The sequence below is a fragment of the Mya arenaria genome, chromosome 6, assembly GCF_026914265.1.
Source record: "Mya arenaria isolate MELC-2E11 chromosome 6, ASM2691426v1".
NCBI classification, from domain to species: domain Eukaryota; kingdom Metazoa; phylum Mollusca; class Bivalvia; order Myida; family Myidae; genus Mya; species Mya arenaria.
The window spans coordinates 36,673,309-36,694,946 of NC_069127.1; the positions used below are offsets into that span (position 1 = coordinate 36,673,309).

The window sequence follows — 21,638 nt, forward strand, 5'->3', positions numbered from 1 at the left end:
CTGAAGTACAAAAAGGTTAATTCTCCTGAGGCCATAGTCAGAGAAAATTATATTTGAAGTCTTTATGGTTTAACACTAGATGTATGGGGCAAAGCTGGATATGTATGGAATAAGAGTAGATTTTTTTATGGAACAAGACTGGATAGAAGCAGTGGGGGGGGGGGGGGCATGGAGCGATTACAGGGTGCAAAATATTGTTTCCCTAGGACAAGGTAAGGGCAAGTTGTTTTTTGTAATTTTTATGGATCAACCCTGGAGAAAGACTGGATAAAAGTGGAGGAAAATGAGAAAGAGTCAGTGCAAAAGTGTCAATGTCTGCTATTGTAAAGGTGAGGGTAACTTGTTATGTTGTTTTTTGGTTTTGTATGATTTCATATGCTAGTTGTTCCAGCTTTCAGATCCTTGACTCTAATACAGCAATATTGAAACCAAGCTGAGTGTCAAATAAGATGTTGTTGAAATAAATCTGTTTACTATGAAGAGGTAAACTCATCTTCTAGAAATAGCAAACAAATTTTTTAGAAAATGCTGAAAACATTACAATACATAGTGATTTGCAAGTTCATCTAAGAGGTATGCATTTTTTACATTTGTTTATAGCATTTATAGCATTTTATTATAATTTGAACTGTTTTTTATGTTTTTGAAACAGAAAGAAGAGGATACAAAGAAACGCCCGGGTTCTCGAGGCAGTGCCAAGTCAAAGGGCTCAGCTAAGGAGCAGGACCAGGAGCCCCAGATGGAAATGGAGCCCATGATGGATGAGAAATACTGGCCCTTCCACGGGTACGACATGGGTAACAATCTGATACACGTGTCTGGGATAACATCCACGCTCTTCCCCTCCGATGGTGGTCAGATTCGGACAGAACGGACAGAGTTTATACAGGGTAGGCCTACGGATTTATATTGGGATTTTTACTCGGGTTAGAGGAAATTATATTGTAGAAGAATCATTATTGGTTGTAATGGATTATAGCATAGGCAAAGTGTAATTGACAAACGTCAGTAAGTTTGTGAGCTCTGAACCTATGAAGAAATGTCCATTGGCTATCAATAGTCCGGAGCATTCTCATCTAAATGTCTTTCTGATGTCAAATGGCTGCAGCCAGAATTGTTTTTAAATTCTGTTTAAATGAAAAATGTTGGGCTTGACAAAAGTCTTGTTTTTTAAAAGTTAAGCCAAGTAAATTGCATTTTTCGTTTGATAATTGTATCATTTGATCTTTTAAACTATAATTTTATATACTTGTCAGGTACGGTGTCTGTGCGTACAACTGTATTGAAAGATGACCACACATTCACTGTTCACATCCTGGACCCAAAAGACACCCAAGGGGAGGAAAGTGACGCTGAGCCCGACTCTGCCCGCAGTGGTGCTGAGAAAGCGGAATTTGAGAAACCTGAGAAGGAGAATAAAGACTGTGAGTTTATATGGCCTAGATGTGGTCTGTTGAATTAATAGGGATTATTTATATAATTAAAATGCCGAGCCTCCCTTAGTTTGATTTGTCTTAGATAAACTGGGAGAAATGTAAACTTTAAGAAATTAAGAAAAAATATGAATATAATATTAATGAAATATATATTTCAGTGGAGTCAGACAAGAGATCCAAGTCCATGTCTATGAAGTCGAGCGTTCGCAAGCAGGCATCTGTGAGTGCGTTTGGTTCGATAACTTCCCAATTTAACGACGGAATGACCCTCGCACTCAGCCAGTTTGGAGACTCAGGAATGGCTCCTGATGGTGGGTGTGGTTCTAAATAAATTTGTTATTTGAAAACATTTATAGTTTTTATTCAAAATAGGAAAAAAATTAAGTTAAATTGTAATATTCAATTTGTCTATTATTGAGGATCATAATTCATGATAATTAGTCGTATTTTTTATGTTGAGATTGTTGGTCTCCTTAAGAAATGCTTAATGCTGGCAATAGCTCAGGAACTATGAAAATATCATTTGATTGCAACTTTGTACCAATGTTCATTATGAAACTCATACGCACCCAGTCGGGAATTTAACCTAGGGGCTTTATGCTATTAATTGAGCTAACTAGATGTATATATATGTGAAACATGCTTTTATATAGTGTTATATTTTGATTGTTTCCTTCTACCAGGTAAAAAGTATGAGCCAGAGCAGTACATTCCCCCTGTGACCACGCCCAGCCCCGTGCCCCCACCCTCACCATCAAAGAGCAAGAAGAGTGATAAGAAAGAGAAAGGGCGGAGCTCTGCCACCCCTGAACCACCCCTGCCACAACCACAGGTAAGGATTAGCACAGGGGGGAGTACAGTAGTTTAGAGTTGTGATGTTTCTAGAAATAGTCAAAGGTTTAGTCTTACCTCCAGGAGTTATGGCTCCATACAAATTACTGGGTTGTGTTGCTTCAGCTGGTAGCTCTCGAGAACTCTTAAAACATATATCCTATGCGACGATTTGACTTACAAGAGGATGGTTTGTACTCTTTCTTGGCTAGAAATTTGTAGACAGCGCTTTTTTTATTCAGGTCTTTGCATGAAAAATCTGCATCTAAACTTAACTGTAAAAACTACAAGGACTATTTGGAGGCGGGACTTTACATATCTCACTCTTTTTCATTGGTTAAAACTTGTTCTATTTTTAGCAAAAATCATTTTTAAAAAACAGGTCATTGCCCAAATAAAGTCAGCTCTTATGTGGTACTCTTAAATAGTGCTCTGTTTAAGCATTACACTCTAGGTAATTGAGAAAGAGAATGATACATAATTGTTACTAATTTGTTGGTTTTTCTTCAAATTAAATTAGTAATGAATTGTAATAAAATTTTTCTTGACTGATTTTATTTCAGTCAATGGGCCAATTGGTCAGAACTTTGTTAGAGTTTACAGAACTTTTAGCTAGATCAAGATTAACTTGCTATGTCCGTTTAATTTAAATATGTCAGAACATTGTAAAATAGTTCACGATAAAAGTTAACAATGATCCCTTTCAAAGTTAACAATGATGCCATTAACCACGTTGTTTACTTTAACAATGATCTTAACAACTGGCCTAATGACTTTCTATTTTGGATATATTTTATTAAACATGTCAGCTTTATGTTATTAACTTAGATTTCATGGTAGCTTAAAGCTAATCAATAAAATGTTAATAATTTTAGTATGCTAATTTCACTTAAATCACCACTAAAATTTACTAAAATAATCACTTGTATTTAAACTAAAAAGGGCAAGGTACTGAAACAATTTATGTTTCAAGACTAATTTGCACACATCTTAGCTGAGTTATTAATATATTGATTCTATGCCAGGTACATTTAAAAGCTGAAAATTGTAACAAATGTTTTGTTTGTCGGATTTATCAACTTTTTTTTCCAAAACCAATCTTTTTAATGTATTTTTAAAATCTTTTAATTTTTTTTTAATTTTTATTCACCAAAAAAATAATTGCCGCCTCGTTCCATTTTTTTTCTTGGCGAAAATCTGACAAACAAAATATTTAAAGGGTGTGGCCTTAAAGTTAAAAAAAATAATGTATGTATACTTGTAATAAGGATGGAGATGAGAAGACAACAGAAGTTGTAAGTTGTAGGACGGTAACGTTTTCTGGTTACAGTGTGTGAACGTGTCTATTTTCTCTTTACTCCATTTTTAAAGGTTACTTGTTAAATCTTATTTACATAATCATAATTATATGAGAACTATTTTGTGTGGACTTTGCTTGCTTCATCATAGTGTTTTCAAAATATTCTTTATCAAAATGATATATTTAGCATATGAACTTGTTTTTAACACTTCTGTTATTTGTAAGAAAAAATGTTGAGGTATTTTCATAGTCTTGGCTTTGTTGTCATCGGTGGCATGAAAAAACTTCAATCTTGGCCATAACTTAACAATAGAGTGTTCAAGATATTTCAATGAAACTTGGTACAAATGCTGCCAGGGAGAATATGGACATTTTTTCAGCAAGGTTAATTACACTGACTTTAATAATTGTTGAGTGCTACTCAAAAACAACAGACCAGCATTGTTATAGCGTTCACTCCGCTGTGCACTTGTTTCCTTGCACTCTAATGGTATTTCTTTTGTGTCACCATTTTTTATATGAAAGTTAAGAGGCCATTTTATTTTTCACACATGATTTTGAAATAAACTGGTTTATTTACTTGAAACTTTCGTATAAAATATTTAAAATTCTTAAAGATGCATGCAGGCTTTTGTGGTGGTGTTTAAAATTGTTCCCTATAAAATTATGAAGTTACTGAATATATATTATGAGTTTAAGATTCGTACATTTTTGCCACAAAATTAATTGTCTTAGAGTCAAGCTGCTACTAATTGATTATTCACATATTTTTTGGTAAATTATTCACCTTTTTAAGAGACAAGCAGCTCGGGTTATGAAATAAGAGATTTTCTTTTCGTATGTTGAACAGATGCTCACATCTATTCATGATGTTAAAAAACTGTTTCCTGACATATTTTCCTTACTAAATATAAGATTTGTACATTTTCCTTTAAAATCACTCATCTTAGAGTCAAGCCGCCAGTCGTTCACAAGATACACGCAGCAAAATGTCAACCCTGAGGTTTTCATTGGTAAAGTATTTAGGCTGCATTCAATGTTGACCAGATGCTACTTGTAATAACAATGGCTTTTTTCCTCTTTGGAGAGGAATTGTCAGCTTTGTCAAAAATTTATAAATGTTGAAAAAATGTCTGCAAAGAAACGTTTGTCAAATAAATTTGCTCGGCCGCTGAAAAGCATTTCGGCACTTTTAACCATGGCTTTTTTACTTCATTGAGAACCAAAATGACTGCTTGTTTTGGAATTTATACATACAGAAGAGAAGTCTGCTGTTAAAGCAGTAAAGCGTATGTATTAACCATGGCTTTTATCCTTATACGAAAGGAAATGTCAGCTTGTTTTGAAATTTTAACATGCAGAAGAAAGGTCTGTGAAAAAAATATGTGTGACTTCTGAAATGTTGGTCACCAAACCAGATCAGTGGGTTTTGTCAAGGTTATATGTTTTCCCCAATAACACAAGACCACACACACACTCGTGCAACATTGTGCCAACGAGAGTGATTTAGTATAAGTATAAACTTAAATAACTTTCTTCACAATCATCGTAATATAAATAAGGTTTAAACTAACTTCAGATTTCTTTCATTATAGGAAAATATGGTCATTCTTTATTTCCTATCAAATATGTTATTGTAAAAATTGCACAGAGTGTAATGTGTATCTATTTTCACAATGTAAAAATACTACAAAATCTTGGCAAAAAAAAAATATATATATATATGTATAAAGTTGTCCAGTACTGTGAAACTTCAAATTAAAAGCAAACAGCTGATTTATTTTGTTTTTTTGCTATGAAGTTAAAAAAAGCAAAAAGGGTCGAATTTTTACCCATAAAAATCATCATAAACATATGAAAATCACATTTTTATTTTTTTTGCCAAGATTTTGTAGTATTTTTGCAAATAATAATATGTAGATGTTTTTTGCTCATTTATTATTCATTCATATTTTGAAATAATGATTTCAGATAAAATCAAGAATATAAGCAAAAATATGAAATAGAAACAAAATTAGGCAATTTACAGTGCAAATAAAAACTCGTAATATTTACAAAGTATATGGTAACGCTATTCTAGGGAGAGGCAGATGAAAAGGAGGAGACAAAATCTATCGAGCCTCCCGCCATCGAGCAGCCGTTCCAGCAGCTTTTTATTTCCTGTCCCGACGGCCTCAACGTCAAGTATTTGCTGGAGAGTCATGTAGGCATGCGTCCGTTGGCCGAGGACGATCGCCGACTGCTTGTACGCCAGAGTTACCCCTTCAAGACCGACGGGCATCAGGCGTGTGAGGCCACCAGGAAGAAGTATGCGTTGAATGAGGTGTCACGTGTCATCACGTCAGAGGGAACGGTCATAAAGAACATGATGGATGGCTCTGTGGAGGTATGGTTTAGCTATGTTACGTTACACTATTTTCACAATCCGATCATATAATTAAATTTGATTTTCTTTTTACTAACTACAACCATAAATACGCATGAAGCATTTGAATGTTCTTATATGTGTTTGAATGGATTTCATATGTATGCAAGTGGTAATCAATTTTGATTTTGCAAATTCAATTATTGCTTAAAGTAAAATCAGATCATAAACCAATTTATGTTTGAATTTCCTTGAAATCGATGAATAATCAGATGGAAATAAACATTTCAATTTTTTCGATCAGCAATTATGGGTTTGGTTGGATTTTAATAACGATTAATCTATTTATATTGATACGAAGAGAATTAAGATCTGCAATAGTACTTTTTTTAAAATGAAAAATTGACATCAGTAAATGACTGATCAACTACATATATGGAAGATAATAAGAGACCCCTTCACTTGGCTTCTCCCGTCTATGCCAGGTGCTGTATGCAGATGGGACAGTGAGCGTACACACAGGTCACTGGGAGCTGCCACGTAGTCGGGAAAGTTCCCCACAAAGAATCAACTCCGCCAAGAGCCAGCCTGACACGCCCTCCAAGGAAACCAAGGACAAGAAAGGAGGTAATGAGAACTGTCGTTTGGTGGATTACAATATGAATATAATCAAAGCTTTTCTTGAGTTTGTGTTTTTGTTGATTTTCTTGAAGAAAACATACTAGGTATGGTCATAGTTTCACTTCTTTGGTGTCATACATTGATATGAATTGAATTGAATATAAAAATAGTTATGCCCTATAATCTATGAACAACATCAACGCTCTGAATTCATCATTCTCATACACAACATATTAGATTTATCATTATCAGACCTGAAATGAGAATGGAGTTCATAGAACTTAAGAAATCTTGTTAATTTATTATTATTAACTGTGTGTATTTATTTCGTATCAATATTGATCCTTATCAATGAAATGATATTAACCATTTAAGTACGAAATTTTACAAAAGTAACTTTCTCCCCAGCTGGAACGGACCGAAGCACAGGAAAGAAGAGCGGGTCCAAGCCTACGTCAGACGCTACTGAGGAAACAAGAGTTGAGGATGACCATCGCAGTACTTGGACAATGACATTCCCATCAGGAGAGCGGACAAAGTATGCCACTGGGCATGAGCCGGAGGATCTCAAACCTGTCATGGTGTGCCAGGCCTCCGACCCCGAGACCAGTCAGGTAATTTAGTGTGATATGACTCATGGCTCAAGGTAAATGAAAACCTCAATTTGGAGAGAGAAAAAAAACACTCAATGGGCATAATGTTCAGTACTGATTTAAATTTAACAATGTTGCTTACAGCACAGTTGTTTACTTTAAAAGGTGAACTATTTTCAGATATGCTCATACATTTGAAAAAAACATGTACAGCTGAAACGGCTGTGTTGAACCTTGTTAGGAAAACAGTAGTTCACAAATGTGCACATAAATAATGTAGAGAAATAAAGATTTTAAAATAAAGTTAACAATGATGGTGTTAACAATGTTGTTAACTTTAACAAAGTTCTGAACAATCTACACAATGTTGCACACAAAATAAATTGAGCTATAATAATATGAAAGTGCTCATGATGGGTATTTGAGAATTTAACACTGCAAAGTAAGGTGAGGAATAATAATAATTGAATTATGATATAAATGTTAACTGATTTTCATCAACGGTCAACTTATGGCCATGTATTATCTAAAGCAACACCTATTGCCCTGAGTCAGGTTGATAAATTATGTTTGAGAAATGACTACTTTAAAATCATGTCCAAATGGAAGCAGAAGTAACACCTTTAAATTTTACTGATAAGTTTGTATTCTATAAAAATGCATTTAATGTTTTACACACACCTCAATTTTCGTTAAAGTCATACTCACTTACCATACGTCAGATGAAATGAGATTAAAATTGAAAAAGCAAAGGAAGTCACATGGCATTGAAAGGATTTTGCTGTGTTTTGTTTAATTCGAAGTTAGAGTAAAAATATATCTATATTAAATGGCCAAAGTAACAGTAAAAATTTCACATCATTTACAAACTTCCTCTCTTTTTTTTGTAGTCAATGGCAACTCGTGATGACCATGTGATGACGATCAGTTACCCAGATGGAACCACGATTCTGGAGCACGCAGATGGCACGAGGATCACCACCTACTACCGGGAAACACAGGTCCCACTAGGTGATGGTGCTACGGATGACGGAGGTTGGTTATACATAATTTCTGTGTGAAACGTTTCAAACAAATAAATAGCCTTGGGAAGAGCTTACATTATGCAATTTGCAATCCTGTCCCAGGCAGTTATGTAATGGTTAGTTGAAATGAATTAAAATCTTAATGAATAAGAATGGGTGGAGTGAGAGCAGCGAACAAACCCTTCTTAGTTATTAAGATTTCAATTCAGGTCATCTAGCTGGCTTAGAATACAACCTCATTGGCTGACACATTGTCAATGCAAAATGTGACGCAGGGAGTGTGTATTGGAAGAGTGACAGTGGGCTGACCTTTAAACACCCGCGAAAGTTGAAATTCTTAAGGATTAAGTTATTAAGCCACATACTTAATGGTTGGTTATCTGCAATTTCATTAATTTTGCTGTAGATGTGGGTTGTATTGAAAACTTCATTAACTACTGCCATAAATCCTTATACATTTTGAATATTCATCACAATTTGTAAATTTCTAATCATTTAAGGTAAGCAGTATATATTTGTATAAAAGGATAGCTGTTAATTGTCAGGTTATTGAATGACGTTACGCTGGTTCATATAATATTTACGCCAATTAAGACTCAGTGTTCTCTCTACAAAAGACTATAATAATGTTAACATTACAATATAACACATGTTTTATTATGGATATCTCATTTTTGTTACAGAGAAGGAGTACGACATCCAGACCAACAAGTTTGTGAAGGTGGAGTGCCCAGGCTTCGCTACCGTTGAGTTTAACTGCATGACTAGCGAGAATCTGACCATCTTTGGTAACGGGACGACGGTCAACATATTCCCCGACGGCTACTACATGTTACACCACTACGAGGGCGGTAGGCTCGAGATCGATACCGAGGGAATTTTGACCTATTTCCCGCGCCCGGTGAAAAACATGGAGCAGTTGCTTCCAGAGCGTGAGATTCGGTACATGTTTTGTCACAACGCCGACGTCACGGTCGAGACTGTGGACAGTGACGGGAATGTGTTTAATGTTAAGAATAACGGGGACTTTAGTGTAAGTCCCGCCAACACTGATGATATATCTGATGTAAGTAGTGAAGATCAGATGAGATTGGAGAGAAAGATCACTGTCTTTAAGGAGCATGCTCCGAAGTTCTTCATTATTCATGCTGATGGGAGTGGAACAGAACTGCTGCGATACCAAGAGATCGCTGAGTATCTCACCAGCGCTGAGCAGAGTCCTGCCACTGCTGTCCTGCGTGACGAACTTCCAGATTTCCCGGGGGTCGTAGGAATTACCATACTCAAGCCTTACATTGGCGGACCGTCAGAGCGATGGTTAAAGAAATATGATCAAGAGTCTATCATTCCTCCCGGAATCCGATGTCGCGACTTGACTTCGCTGCCACCAAAAGAGTACAAGAGACAAGGCCCGAAGTTTGGTACAAATGTTGGTCAGGGTCTGTCAGTGGGTGGGGCTGTAAAACAGAATGTCCGGATCCCCATAGTGAAGTGCCCAAACATTCTCGAGTTGAGACAGCTTGTGCAGTACAAGCCCATGAACGAACAACTCAGATCTGTGTAAGTTCTGGTTGTAGTTGTACAGATAGTGGATATAAATCCTCTTTACAGAGATATCAAGTATCATATTACTGACAGACTAAACAAATTAACATTTAAAGCTGCACTCTCACAGATATACCATTTTTACAACTTTTTAATTTTTGTCTTGGAAAGAGCAAATTTTTGCATAAATTTCTGCAAACCAATGATTTAAGATTGCTGACAAAAAATCAGATCGTTTTATGGCTTATACCGTTACTAACGGTTAAATAACAAAATGCATAAAACATCTTCTTTTTTTAACTTATATATAAAAATCTGCGACCTAATTTTTTGTCAGCAGTCTTATATAACTGGTTTCGATGGATTTTCGCAAAAATTGACTCATTCCTAGATAAAAAGTAAAAAGGTTATCAAAACTTTCAATCTGTGAGAGTGCAGCTTTAAAGGGTTAATGCTAAAACTGTGCATATCATATTAATATCATTGATAGTACCTTCTTACCAACAGTCAATTGTATAAAACTGGTTATATTTTTGGTTAAGTCAAAAGTCAATTTTTGTTTTGATTGGAGATCATTACATTTTAAAAGTTGACGATAAGAAAAATATTTAATTGATATTGTTTTGAATTGAATCTTAAATCTTCTTTAAATCTCAATAAAGATATATGGTAAAAATTGAAGTCCAGTGATATTAATTTTTTTGTTTTCCATTAAAACAATTTTTTTTGTCACCATCAGGATGCAGCGCGGCCTGCGTGAGTATGCAGAGTATGTGAAGTCCCGAAATGAGATGAACGATTATATGCAGGTGGTCGACCCTCGCTCTGATGAGGAGCGGATGACCGCTGCTGACCTTCAGGCCATGGCACGTGCGAACAATGAGCTGACAGACTATGAAAAAGGTGGGACATTTTAGATTCAATTTCTGGACTTGAAATATTTATCATTACGATTAGAATGCCTTTTAGGTAATGGCTATTGTGCAAACAAAATCAGGACTACATGTATGAGAAAGGTGGGGTTTGTTATGGTATTATGTAAATGATATGACGCAGATAGGTAAACAACATGATATGGAGTTGTTCTGATTAGGATATTTTCAACCATCTTACATTGGTGGAAATAAGCAAAAGCCTATATGTTCTGCATTCTTTAATTGCATTTTTGCTTTCCTCAAATTCTTGATCAGATTTTGTGTTATAAGCAGGGTTTTTTACTAAATGTTGTTACAAGAACTGTTGCAAAAACAATATAAACTTCAATTTTTCTCAATACAAATAACTTAGGGAATGTGAATATATTATTTTGAATGTTGATACATCATCAATGACTTAATATTGTATTTCACTTTCAGCTGATGTGAAGAGGATTTACGAGAAGATGTTAACGCCACCGGAGCCAAGCCCTCCCCCTACGCCTCAGCCGAAGCGTACCCTGGCAGACTGGGAGAGGGACGAGCGTGAACTGCAGGAGCAGAAGGAAGGGCTCGCGGCCATTCGAAACAAACATATACCCAAGTACTTTGACAGCGAGTTCGGAAAGGCCTTTCTCCTCACTCAGGTATTTGACAAGAAGCTTTGCAGTTATTTTTTGATTTTTCTCAACACAAAAAAACTCATACCCAAGGACTTGAAAGTTAGTTTGGCATGGCTTTTTTCTCACTCAGGTATATACCAATGAGATTTACAGTTTATCTTAGATTTTGGCCAACTCATAGGCTATACAAAACAAACTCATACCCAAGTACATTAGCAGTAAGTTTGGTAAGGCATTTTTATTCACTCAGGTATATGATCCTTGGTTTAAAGGGATATTTCTACATTTAGGTAAGCTGTTATTTAAGACCATTATATATATACATCAAAAAGTTACCAGGTTTACACAGTTCTTAGGCAGGGAGTTCATAGCTTTAATCACTTAAAATTGTCTGAATTTTTTTCTTGAAAAAAATAATTTAGTTAAGGAGTTGTCATATTGCTGTTGTTGACAGCAATATTGACAGCAGCATGCAGAAGAATCATGCAAATACTGTAAACTTTTGCCATGACTAAAAACATTGAGACCAAACTTTGTGCTCTTTTTAACCATTAATTCATGTTTTTATATTTTAATCTATTTGACTATTCCAGGCAAAGGACATCAATGAGACAGTGACACTGCTTTCTAACGACCCACGGAGAGACGGGACAGAGGCGATACGAGGAGACACCCGTGATAGCTCCCAGCCTGAGCCCCGCAGTGCCGGCATGCAGGCCAGACGTGAGTGTGATATCTTACAGAGATCAAGACATGATTGATCACAAAATACCAAATTAAAACATTTTAAACTAGTATATACAAGTTTTGAGGGAGCAAATGAATATTTTGGAGGAAGGAGTAAACATCCTTTTTACCGACTAGCGTTTTAAATTCGGTATCTTTGCATATGTTTAACCAAACTCTCTAATATGCCCATGTATTAGATAATGCCTTTTAGCGGGAACGTTGGTGATATCCAAGAGTGAACGATCCAGACACAGGAATGTTACCACCTGTCGTTTATACTACTATGTATTGTATAACCATTTTGTTGTGCATTTACAGGTGGGGCCCCAGCAACATCCCAGAGTAATCACTCCAGCCACAGGATTTTGACCTCTTGTTGTTGATACTATGATGTATTGAATATCCATTTTGTTGTTCATATCACAGCAGGTGGCCCGACGACATCCCAGAGTGATCGATCCAGCCACTCTGACGTGACAAACCAGCGTAAACTCCCTGTTGCTGATACCCCGATGTCATTTGCTGGTAAGTCATCAAGATTCAACCTACCAGGCCCCAGTATCACGAACATACTTAAGTAAAACCTCAATATCACTCTCAACGCATTTTGCAACATAAAAGCATAGTATGATTAAAAAAGTTCAATGTTTTAACCCTTTTTATAAAACATTACCGTATATCATAGATTATCTGGATACAAATATTTTGTAAAGATCTTACAGAAAAAACATTTCTAGAGCAAAAATTGCACTCATGTCAAATTTATCATTTTTGAGTTATACCTAAAGTATATTCTGAGAAATGATGTTTAACAACATAATGTATAAGAGAATGCGCTTTTTAAAAGGTTAAAGCATCAGTAATTTGAATCTTGCCATGCTTTAATGCACAAAAATAATTGAGGTTGAGTTTGAGAAATGAATTGAGTATTTTTGTGATATTGAGGCCAGGAGATCTCAAGTGCTCTTATTAACAGTCACAAATGCTTGATTCTTTGAGAATTCTCTTTAAATGACATTTAATAATATATTCATCTGCAGCCAATGGTATAAAACTGGTTATTTATTTGGTTAAATGGTTAAAACTAGCCAAGATGTTCTCTGATTGGTCAATATTTATCAGATAGTCACTATCAACCAATCATATTATTTTTAATGTGGAAATTTGACAGTAGACATATTATCCATGTTTTATACAATTGGCTGCTGGAAGATATATTAAGTATATTACTGTACTTGGATAAATTAACGTTGCTTTCTTACTAAAAATATATACCATACTGGTACTTTTAAATTTACTAAATAAAACTTTCTGCTTTGTCTCGACTTCAATCTATCTACATAAGAGATAAAACTAAGACCTCTAGTTGTGTGAAATTATCTTAAGGTCATATTTTCTTTATTTTGATAAATTTGTTAAGTCTTATAAAAGTTAAAAACACAGTTTAGGAAATGAAAAAAACAACTTCTAAAACTGTTACGTTTCTATCAATTTAAGATTTTATTAGGAATAAGTTTGACAGGCATAATTAAGTCTTGAATATAAACCAATTTTGTCTCTGGCAACATGTATACCAAGTTTCATTTAAATTTCTTGACCAGTTTTTGAGTTTAATGACTAAGGTTAAAAAAAATTGTACTTCAACATCGAGGCTGACACTGACGCTGTTAAAAACAACACTCAGAGGCTATCACAATATCTTGGAATTTGTTTCTTTGGAAAGCAGATGTGCTCAAAATGGTTAAAAACCATCACATTACATTTAATGATAAATCCCATGTTGTTGCCTGCAGTATACAGTGAGGTTGGCCACTCTGCCAGTGGTATGCGCCCGGGCAATCCGACCCCTGCCCACGCAGCAGGCCAAGGCTCTCCTGCGCCCGTCCGCCCTTCTGCACCCACACCCGCCCACGCCAACAAGGGGGTCGCTGGGCGACCAGGTAGTAATAAAATGTTTAGATAATCCCAGAATTTCAATACTCAGAATATGATTTTGTAATCCAGATACTGGCTTATTCTGTATTATAAGATATCCCAAAATGCCACAGAGTATAGTTATTAGTTTTGCATGTACCATATATAATCAAGTAATTGGTATAGTTGGCACAATTATTTTTCAAACTTTTTTGTATCACTTATTTAGATTTTTTAATAAAATATTGCACAACATGTCCTTAGTTCTGTGTGAGAAATCATGTGACTTAAGTCAGGTCCTCTCATGCTTAACCAGATGTAGCAATGATTGTAAATAAACATGTAAGTGATGTTAATTTCTAAATAACTTTTTTGACAGAAAAAATATGAAAATATTTCTTAGCCTATAAAAGACTATGCTATTTTCTGCTTTTACACATGCAAAATATTTAAAATTTGCTTATAGTTTAATGCTGCAAACCTTGGTCAAATTTTCAGCATTGCAGCATTCTACAAAATTCTGTCTTTGAAGTTGAAATATTTTCTGTCAAAAAAGTTATTTAGAAATTAATGTAATTAAACCTACTTGTTTGTTTACATTGGTTGTGTCCTGTGGTCACACTCTCATGTGAGAACTCCTCTAAAGTCATGTGATTCCTCACCCTGAAGTTCTTAGTAACCATTTATTCTATAAGCTAGTTTCGGAACTGAATTTTCAGTTCTCACTTTCTTTATCTGATGGCAATCCTCTTTCTTATGATCTTCTTCTTTTAAAATACCGGTATACTTGAGAAATAATTGAAGAGTTTTATGCAGAAGTTTTTACTCTATGAAGTATGATAGGCGGCCCTGCCAAATTGCTCATGTTTAGCATCATCAGGGGGATACGTAAAAGTTTAAGCCTTCAAAAGAAAAACAAAACAAACATTTACCCAAATTTTGATTTAGTAAAGACTTTAACAATTATGTTTTTCTAGAGCTTGATAATTGATCATAAAAATTCAGGTGCTTAAAGCATTTTAAACTGTATGCCAGTACTTTTGAGCAAGGTGTCCGCATGTGAAGGGCTTTCATGAGTTGGTTCTCAATATGTTATATGGGTGGGAGCAGGAAGGGGGTGTCTGATATGTTATGAACATAAAAAATATGATGATTACACTAATGAAAAAAAACACATTTTCAAGCATTTTCTAGATCATGAACAGCAACATCCAGGTGAGTGATATTACAACAAACATTAACCAGACACCCCTTAGATCTTTGATTGTTATTCCTGATTTCGAGATTCGGGGCACCAAAATTGTTGACATTTTTTGACAGTGATCTGGATCAAGAAATCATAAACAGAGAAGTTTAATTTTCTTAATGTTATAATGGACCTGTAACTGTTAATAATGAATGCTTTAGGATTTCCATTGGTGAAAATTGGCTATCAATGTCATTCGTTGAGGAAATAAAAAAATTGTTGTTTTTTTCCTGCCATGTAGCTAGGTAAGTTTTGAATTTGGAACATAATGCTAAACATTCTAAGAATCAATTTGGTATGGCAAAATTTAATGAAAATCATTAAAAGATAATTGATTATGAATTGATTTATTGATGTCTGAGACACTACGATACCGAGGATTGCCTTCAATTATTTCTTCTTTATTGAACACTCAAGGTTATTCAGAATTCCTTTATTCAGAATTACTGATGTTCTTATATCTTCTACTAGATGTGGCTTTATGTATTTATTCATCATTGTAATAATTGCGCACAACATTCATTTGCTATTGTTAGAGTGACCTGCTACTGGAGTATCTTTTATATATGATACTCAGTGGACCTAATAAAAAAATAAATTAAAAAAATAATATCCAATTGTCATAATTTCACTAAACTTATCAAAAACTTTGGTACAGTTATTTTCTTTCGATTTTATTTAAAGCTGAGTTATCCATACAGCAAATGAATGTTTCACAGATTTTAACATATTCTTAGAATTTCATAGCATAGTTAGCACACAGTGTGGGCATTGTAGCAATATGGCTGTTTTCAGGAAACCCCACCCCCAAGCAGGCAGGGGCGGGGACAGAGTCTCCCTCTGACCTCCCCTCCCACCTTGATTATCCAATCATATTTGAGCAACCCGCACTAGAGGAAGGTACTGTAATGGTTTGATTGACAGCTTAAATTGATTTGATCGATGAGCGAAAAGTGTTTGTAATGAACATTAGTAAAAAACAGTTTGAAACTATAATTGTTCTCAAATATAAGAATTTAAAAAAAATCAACACATTTGTGTATGGTTGTTTTTTTTAAATATATTTATGTTTGTAGGATTTTCTCAGGTTTCTTGAATCTATAAATTCTGTCAGAAGTTGAAACACTTGTTGTAGTGAAGAGTTTTTCTTGCAAGTCACTGATATGCTTTTAATTGTTTGTTTTTACTATATTTTTTTTCCGTGCAACATCCGATGTATACATGAAGTTTAAGTAGTTAATCACTATAGATGCATGCACATAGAAATCACCATCAATTTCCCATATACATTCATCTCATATTGTTAACAGTCTTCAACAGGGAAGACGTAATCCACAGAATGACGTAAGTGTCAAGGGGCTGTATTAATATAGTTCAAACATGCCTCAGTGATTCCATTAAGTCTATTAGCCAATAAAATTTTTTATCCAATGAAAACACTTAGATTCTACTCTTAAAATTAAGTTCAATCTAAAGCAGTTGTTGAATACCACACATACTGGGTCAGGATCCCATACATTCTTTGTACATGTACCGTACTTATCTTAACACACGCCTCAGTGATTCCATTCAGTCTTTTGGCCAATTAATTTTTTAGTCCAATCAAAACACTCAGAATGATTCTTCTCTTAGAATCAAGTTAAAACTATGATGGTTACTTAATTCAGCCCATAGAAGTTTTTTAGGTTTGGCTGTGAAATTAGGGTCATCATTACATGCGGCAACTCACCAGGACATCAATACTGTCATGTATAATACAATGTACTGATTTCTACCCAATATACACACACTGCTCAAATATTTATCTTAAAAATATATTTCTCAGTTTTCATTGTAAATGATAACTTAAGTTTTTAGTAATTAATATAAAATTATAAGATAAATCTGGTTTACATCTTTCTTTATTAATAGTTAAAGAAATTTAGAAATTTTGGTACAGATTCTTTATGATTTTAATTATGAAATAGTGCTATCAATCATTTGTTGGAAATTACATCATTTGTAAATTTTCTAAGACAAAAATAAAAATTAATCAGCCCTGATTTACCACATTTCAGAGCCAGAGTTTGGAGGTGAACAGGAGATGCTATCCCAGAGCATGAAGATGGATGTACTTGGAAGGCCAAGAAACAAGCCGGTTCCCCTCCCAGCTGTCATAAAGGGAGGCAAGCCAGGAGCAATTCCCAACACTAAGGTTAGTTATAGCATGTGTTTTACTCAGAAGTATTGACAAATGTTGTGCTGATGAGATGATTGACTTGAGAATAACGGTGGATGTACTTGGGAGGCCAAGAAACAAGCCGGTTCCCCTCCCAGCTGTTATCAAGGGAGGCAAGCCAGGAGCAATTCCCAACACTAAGGTTAGTTATAGCATGTGTTTTACTCAGAAGTATTGACAAATGTTGTGCTGATGAGATGATTGACTTGAGCATAACGGTGGATGTACTTGGAATGCCAAGAAACAAGCCGGTTTCCCTTCCAGCTGTCATTAAGGGAGGCAAGCCAGGGGCCATTCCCAACATTAAGGTTAGTAATTGCATGTGTTTTGCTAAAGAGTATCGACAATGGTGGTGAACAGGTCTACTTTGCAGGCCAAAAACCAAGTTGGTTCCCCTTCCAGCTGTCAACAAAGGAGGTAAGCCAGGTATAGGTTGGTACTTTGACAATTGATACTCATCGGTTGTGACCAAAAGAGGATCAGCTCTTAACTAAGCTTGGTATTTTAATTTAATGTTTGATACTCTCATTTAAGGTTGTAACAAAGAGAGAATAATTCCTTATCCAAATTGTCAAAGAGTTAGTTTGGTTTAAAATTTATTTTATCTTGTCTGAATGAATTGATGGCTGTTGCATGATCTACATTCCTAGCTTACCTGTGATATTTTAACTATACTTCCAGTTTTATTTCACTGTTATAAGACTAAACTATTTCCTTGTGTGTTTTTTTTTTTAAATGCTTGTATTCATTTCATGTAAATCAATTAGATATATACATGTCCTTATACTCTTTCAGTATATCCAAGTTGAGGATCCTGTGCGGCGCAGGACAAACAACTCCCTGCTTGCTGGGGCAACAGTGAAGGGTCAGGCCCAGCTGGCCGCCATGCGGGGCCTCATTCTGCTGCCCGAGGAGGTGGATTTCGGGGTGCTCAAGGAGGGGAACACATACGCCCACATGGTGATGCTGAAAAACACAGGCGTGGATACATGCAGATTCAAGATTAAACAGCCCCCACCTGCCACAGGCATCAGGATCATATACAAACCTGGTCCAGTAAGTTGTATTGTCTACATATTAATAAGCATGTCTATTGAAGAAAACAAGAAGAGCCTTTGTGATAGCTTTGCTGTTGTCAGACATAGTCATTTTGCTAAAAAAATCAACCTTCACAATCACATCAAAAACAATTTAAGTTATTCACATGAAACTTGGTACACTTGTTGGAAAATACAATGTACACATGTGTAGCAAGGCCCGTAACTTTGGCTTTGAACATTGTTCAGCTATGCCCCTCTTTGACGGAAAAAACAACATCATTCAAAAAACGTTGGCGTTTGTTTTGCAGCGCTTATGATTTTGTGGTGTCTTTAAGTTATGTTGTTTTCAGCTCAGTTTTCAAATTTTAAACTGTGAGCAAAAAGCTCAAATACATTCTTTATATGTTTGGTTTAAAAGAAAGCCCCCTCAGTTATGGCCCTTTGATAAACAAAAAAAGGTTATTACAAATGTATGTATGTCCGCTTTCTAACATGAGCAGTTCTTATTCAATGTTTTTCAAACTTTCTTTAGTCACTCCTGAGTTGTGGTTCTTGAATTGCTGTATTTAATGGTTTTTGATGGTGTGAGTGAGGATTACATTTTCCTTCTCTATTCTGACTTGTAATGCTTTGAACATGTAATGCCTTCCAATGCTGTTGTTTGAGATTGACTAAAATAGAAAATTTAATTGCTAGTGAAGTGTGATATTATTGATAATTGGATATATTGTGATAGAGTGCAGATGCGATACATATCTACTGTATATGCATCCACAGAATATCGGTATTTTCTTGTTTTATTTATACTATACTGTAAATGCACTTAAGTAACTCTTGATCACCTGCAGATCCATCGATGTGCTTTGATTTGTGAAACTTATAATAATTTTCCTCTGGTATATGTACTTTAATAAAATGTCCATTTTTTACTTGTATTTTCAAACGATATATCATGATATGCATTAGAATTTTTGCAATATGTTTTGCAACGTGACCCATTCCTATTAATTGCTACTTAATTATTCACTAGGTCGCTGCTGGAATGAAGGTAGAGGTTGATGTAGAGATCTATGCGATTGCCGTAGGGGCAGAGGGCGAGACCGGGGTTGGCGCGATAAGACATGAGCTGGAGATCGTCACTGAGACAGACGTCCTCTTCCTGCCCATCACAGCGAATATCCTTTCTACGACTCATTAGGGAACAGTTTTTGCTCAGTTTATAGAATTATAGGATATGGTTACTGATAGGGAGAGTTATCAGCTTTGATTGGTGGTATTTATTATCAATCTATTATCTAAATGCTCTTTTTAATAGTGGTAAAAACTAAAAAAAAAAAAAAAATTCAGATAAAATGTTGAGATACATGTATTATCAATACTAAGCTTCGGTATTGGTAGTGACATACCACCAAAGAAACTGAGATATTACCATCAAACTTACTACACATACCACCAATGACAATACATGCCTGTATAGCGGCCCACAAATTTTGCTTCAATTACTGTCCATTTACACCTCCTTAATCAACTGAGAAAATCAAACAAAAGATGGTATCTGCTTGCTATTGTTAATGAAAATTTGGAATTTTGTGTTAGTGTAATGACTTTCAGTTAAATTATTTCAAATAATTTGTGTCAGTTTTAATAGCTGTTATGACCTTAACTCCACCCACCTGTCCTGGTAGCCCATGAGTTTGACAACCGGGGAATGTCCAGTCCCCAGGGCGGGAAATCTCCAGGGGCACGGCTCATCTCCACTAAACCCCCCTCCACCACCGGCATTATACGCCCCCGTAGAAATATCACACTTGGTGAGGAACTTGTTTGAGGTTTTTTGTGTTGATTTGGTTTTCTTACTTTGTATAAATCTACCGGTAATGTAGTACTTTCATCACTTTGTTATTTTGGATTCATCGGATATTTTATTAGTTTAATAATTGTAATTAGGAAAGACATAACGAATATGGCAACTTGACCCAATCCAGGCTTGAATTGGGTGATTTTTATTATAAGTACACACTGAAGAATATTTTTGAGTTCACAGGGTATGTTACACAATGTTAGGGTTACAATTTATGATTACAAAGTGTATTCTGTTAGCTTAAGAATGTAATATCAACCGAGACAAGTCCAATTAGACATACTTTGTTTCGTTAAAATAATAAGTTGTATGCATTTTGTTATCAAGTGTTGATTGAGAAGCAAAGATGTTTTGCAGTTGATCTTAAAAAAGAAAACATTTATCTTCCTTAATTATTTCTAGCTTGTCTGGGTGTTTTTTAAGAAAAAAAGTTAAGGTATCGTCTTAGCCTTGGTGTCGTTATTGTCAGCATTGTGCAAAAACCTATTCTTTGCCATAACTCAAATACCAATCAAGGTATTTCAATGAAACTTGGTACACAAAATGCACATGTGAAGCAAGGCCAATAACAATGGATTTAACAATTGTTGAGTTATGAATCCTTTTTCTTTTCAGAACCAGTGCCACCTGTGAAGTAAGGATTACAGATTGTTTCAGCATCTGCGTGACTGTTCTGTGAATGAATTGTAAAGAATATTTAGGAAGCATTTATTGGATACTATTAACTGCTATAAAGAGTAAATGTAATTGTGACTTGTGATATTTAGTTGTGAACATTTTGTGGTCTGTGATAAAATTTACAAATAAAACTTTAAAAAGTATTGAACTTCTATGATGTATCTTTTCTGTATTTATTTACTTAAATAAATGTTGAATTTCAATCTTGTCTTATTTTTAAAGAAAAAAATCCAGTTATTGTGTTAACCTCAGGTGTATATCATCCTCTACATTTAATCTAGATAAGAACGAAGAAAAATGTTCAAAATATTTAACTGAAATTTGGTACACATATTGCTAGAGATAATATAGCAAGGCATATAAATCTGACTTTAATCAGTGTCAAGTAACATATGCCCATTGTTTGTCTAAAACAACAGTGTTGGTGTTCACTTTGAAGGTCTTTTATTAGTGTTTTAATCGTTTCAGTTGTTGCCAAACAAGGTAGCAAGCCGTGTATTTTAAATGGCAGGAGTTCAAAAAGGATTAATGAAGCAACATCCTATATTCTATGATGGACATCTCATGATTCAATATACCTTTGAAACTCATCCTTAAAACCGTTATAAAGGGTGGATTAAATGTTTTTTGTGTCGCCTGAAAAGCACAGAAGACATGGTCATCCGCGTCAGCGTTCTGTGTTACATTTTCATTTAAAAT

General features: G+C 35.0%; 1 protein-coding gene across 1 annotated transcript in view; it reads left to right on the forward strand.

Moving 5' to 3' along the window:
• The window catches only part of LOC128238551 (sperm-associated antigen 17-like), a 49,680-nt gene extending 28,538 nt beyond the window's left edge, over positions 1-21,142 (forward strand). The window contains 22 exon segments of the mRNA XM_052954591.1: positions 653-890; positions 1,257-1,424; positions 1,595-1,747; positions 2,120-2,268; positions 3,536-3,562; positions 4,518-4,580; positions 5,648-5,953; positions 6,418-6,559; positions 6,962-7,167; positions 8,037-8,181; positions 8,855-9,731; positions 10,456-10,619; positions 11,072-11,277; positions 11,847-11,976; positions 12,409-12,507; positions 13,776-13,922; positions 15,938-16,042; positions 17,200-17,336; positions 18,156-18,416; positions 19,431-19,575; positions 20,074-20,211; positions 20,877-21,142. Coding sequence (XP_052810551.1) covers positions 653-890; positions 1,257-1,424; positions 1,595-1,747; positions 2,120-2,268; positions 3,536-3,562; positions 4,518-4,580; positions 5,648-5,953; positions 6,418-6,559; positions 6,962-7,167; positions 8,037-8,181; positions 8,855-9,731; positions 10,456-10,619; positions 11,072-11,277; positions 11,847-11,976; positions 12,409-12,507; positions 13,776-13,922; positions 15,938-16,042; positions 17,200-17,336; positions 18,156-18,416; positions 19,431-19,575; positions 20,074-20,211; positions 20,877-20,899 — 4,029 coding nt within the window. The 3' untranslated portion in view covers positions 20,900-21,142.
• The last annotated feature ends 496 nt before the right edge of the window (positions 21,143-21,638 follow it).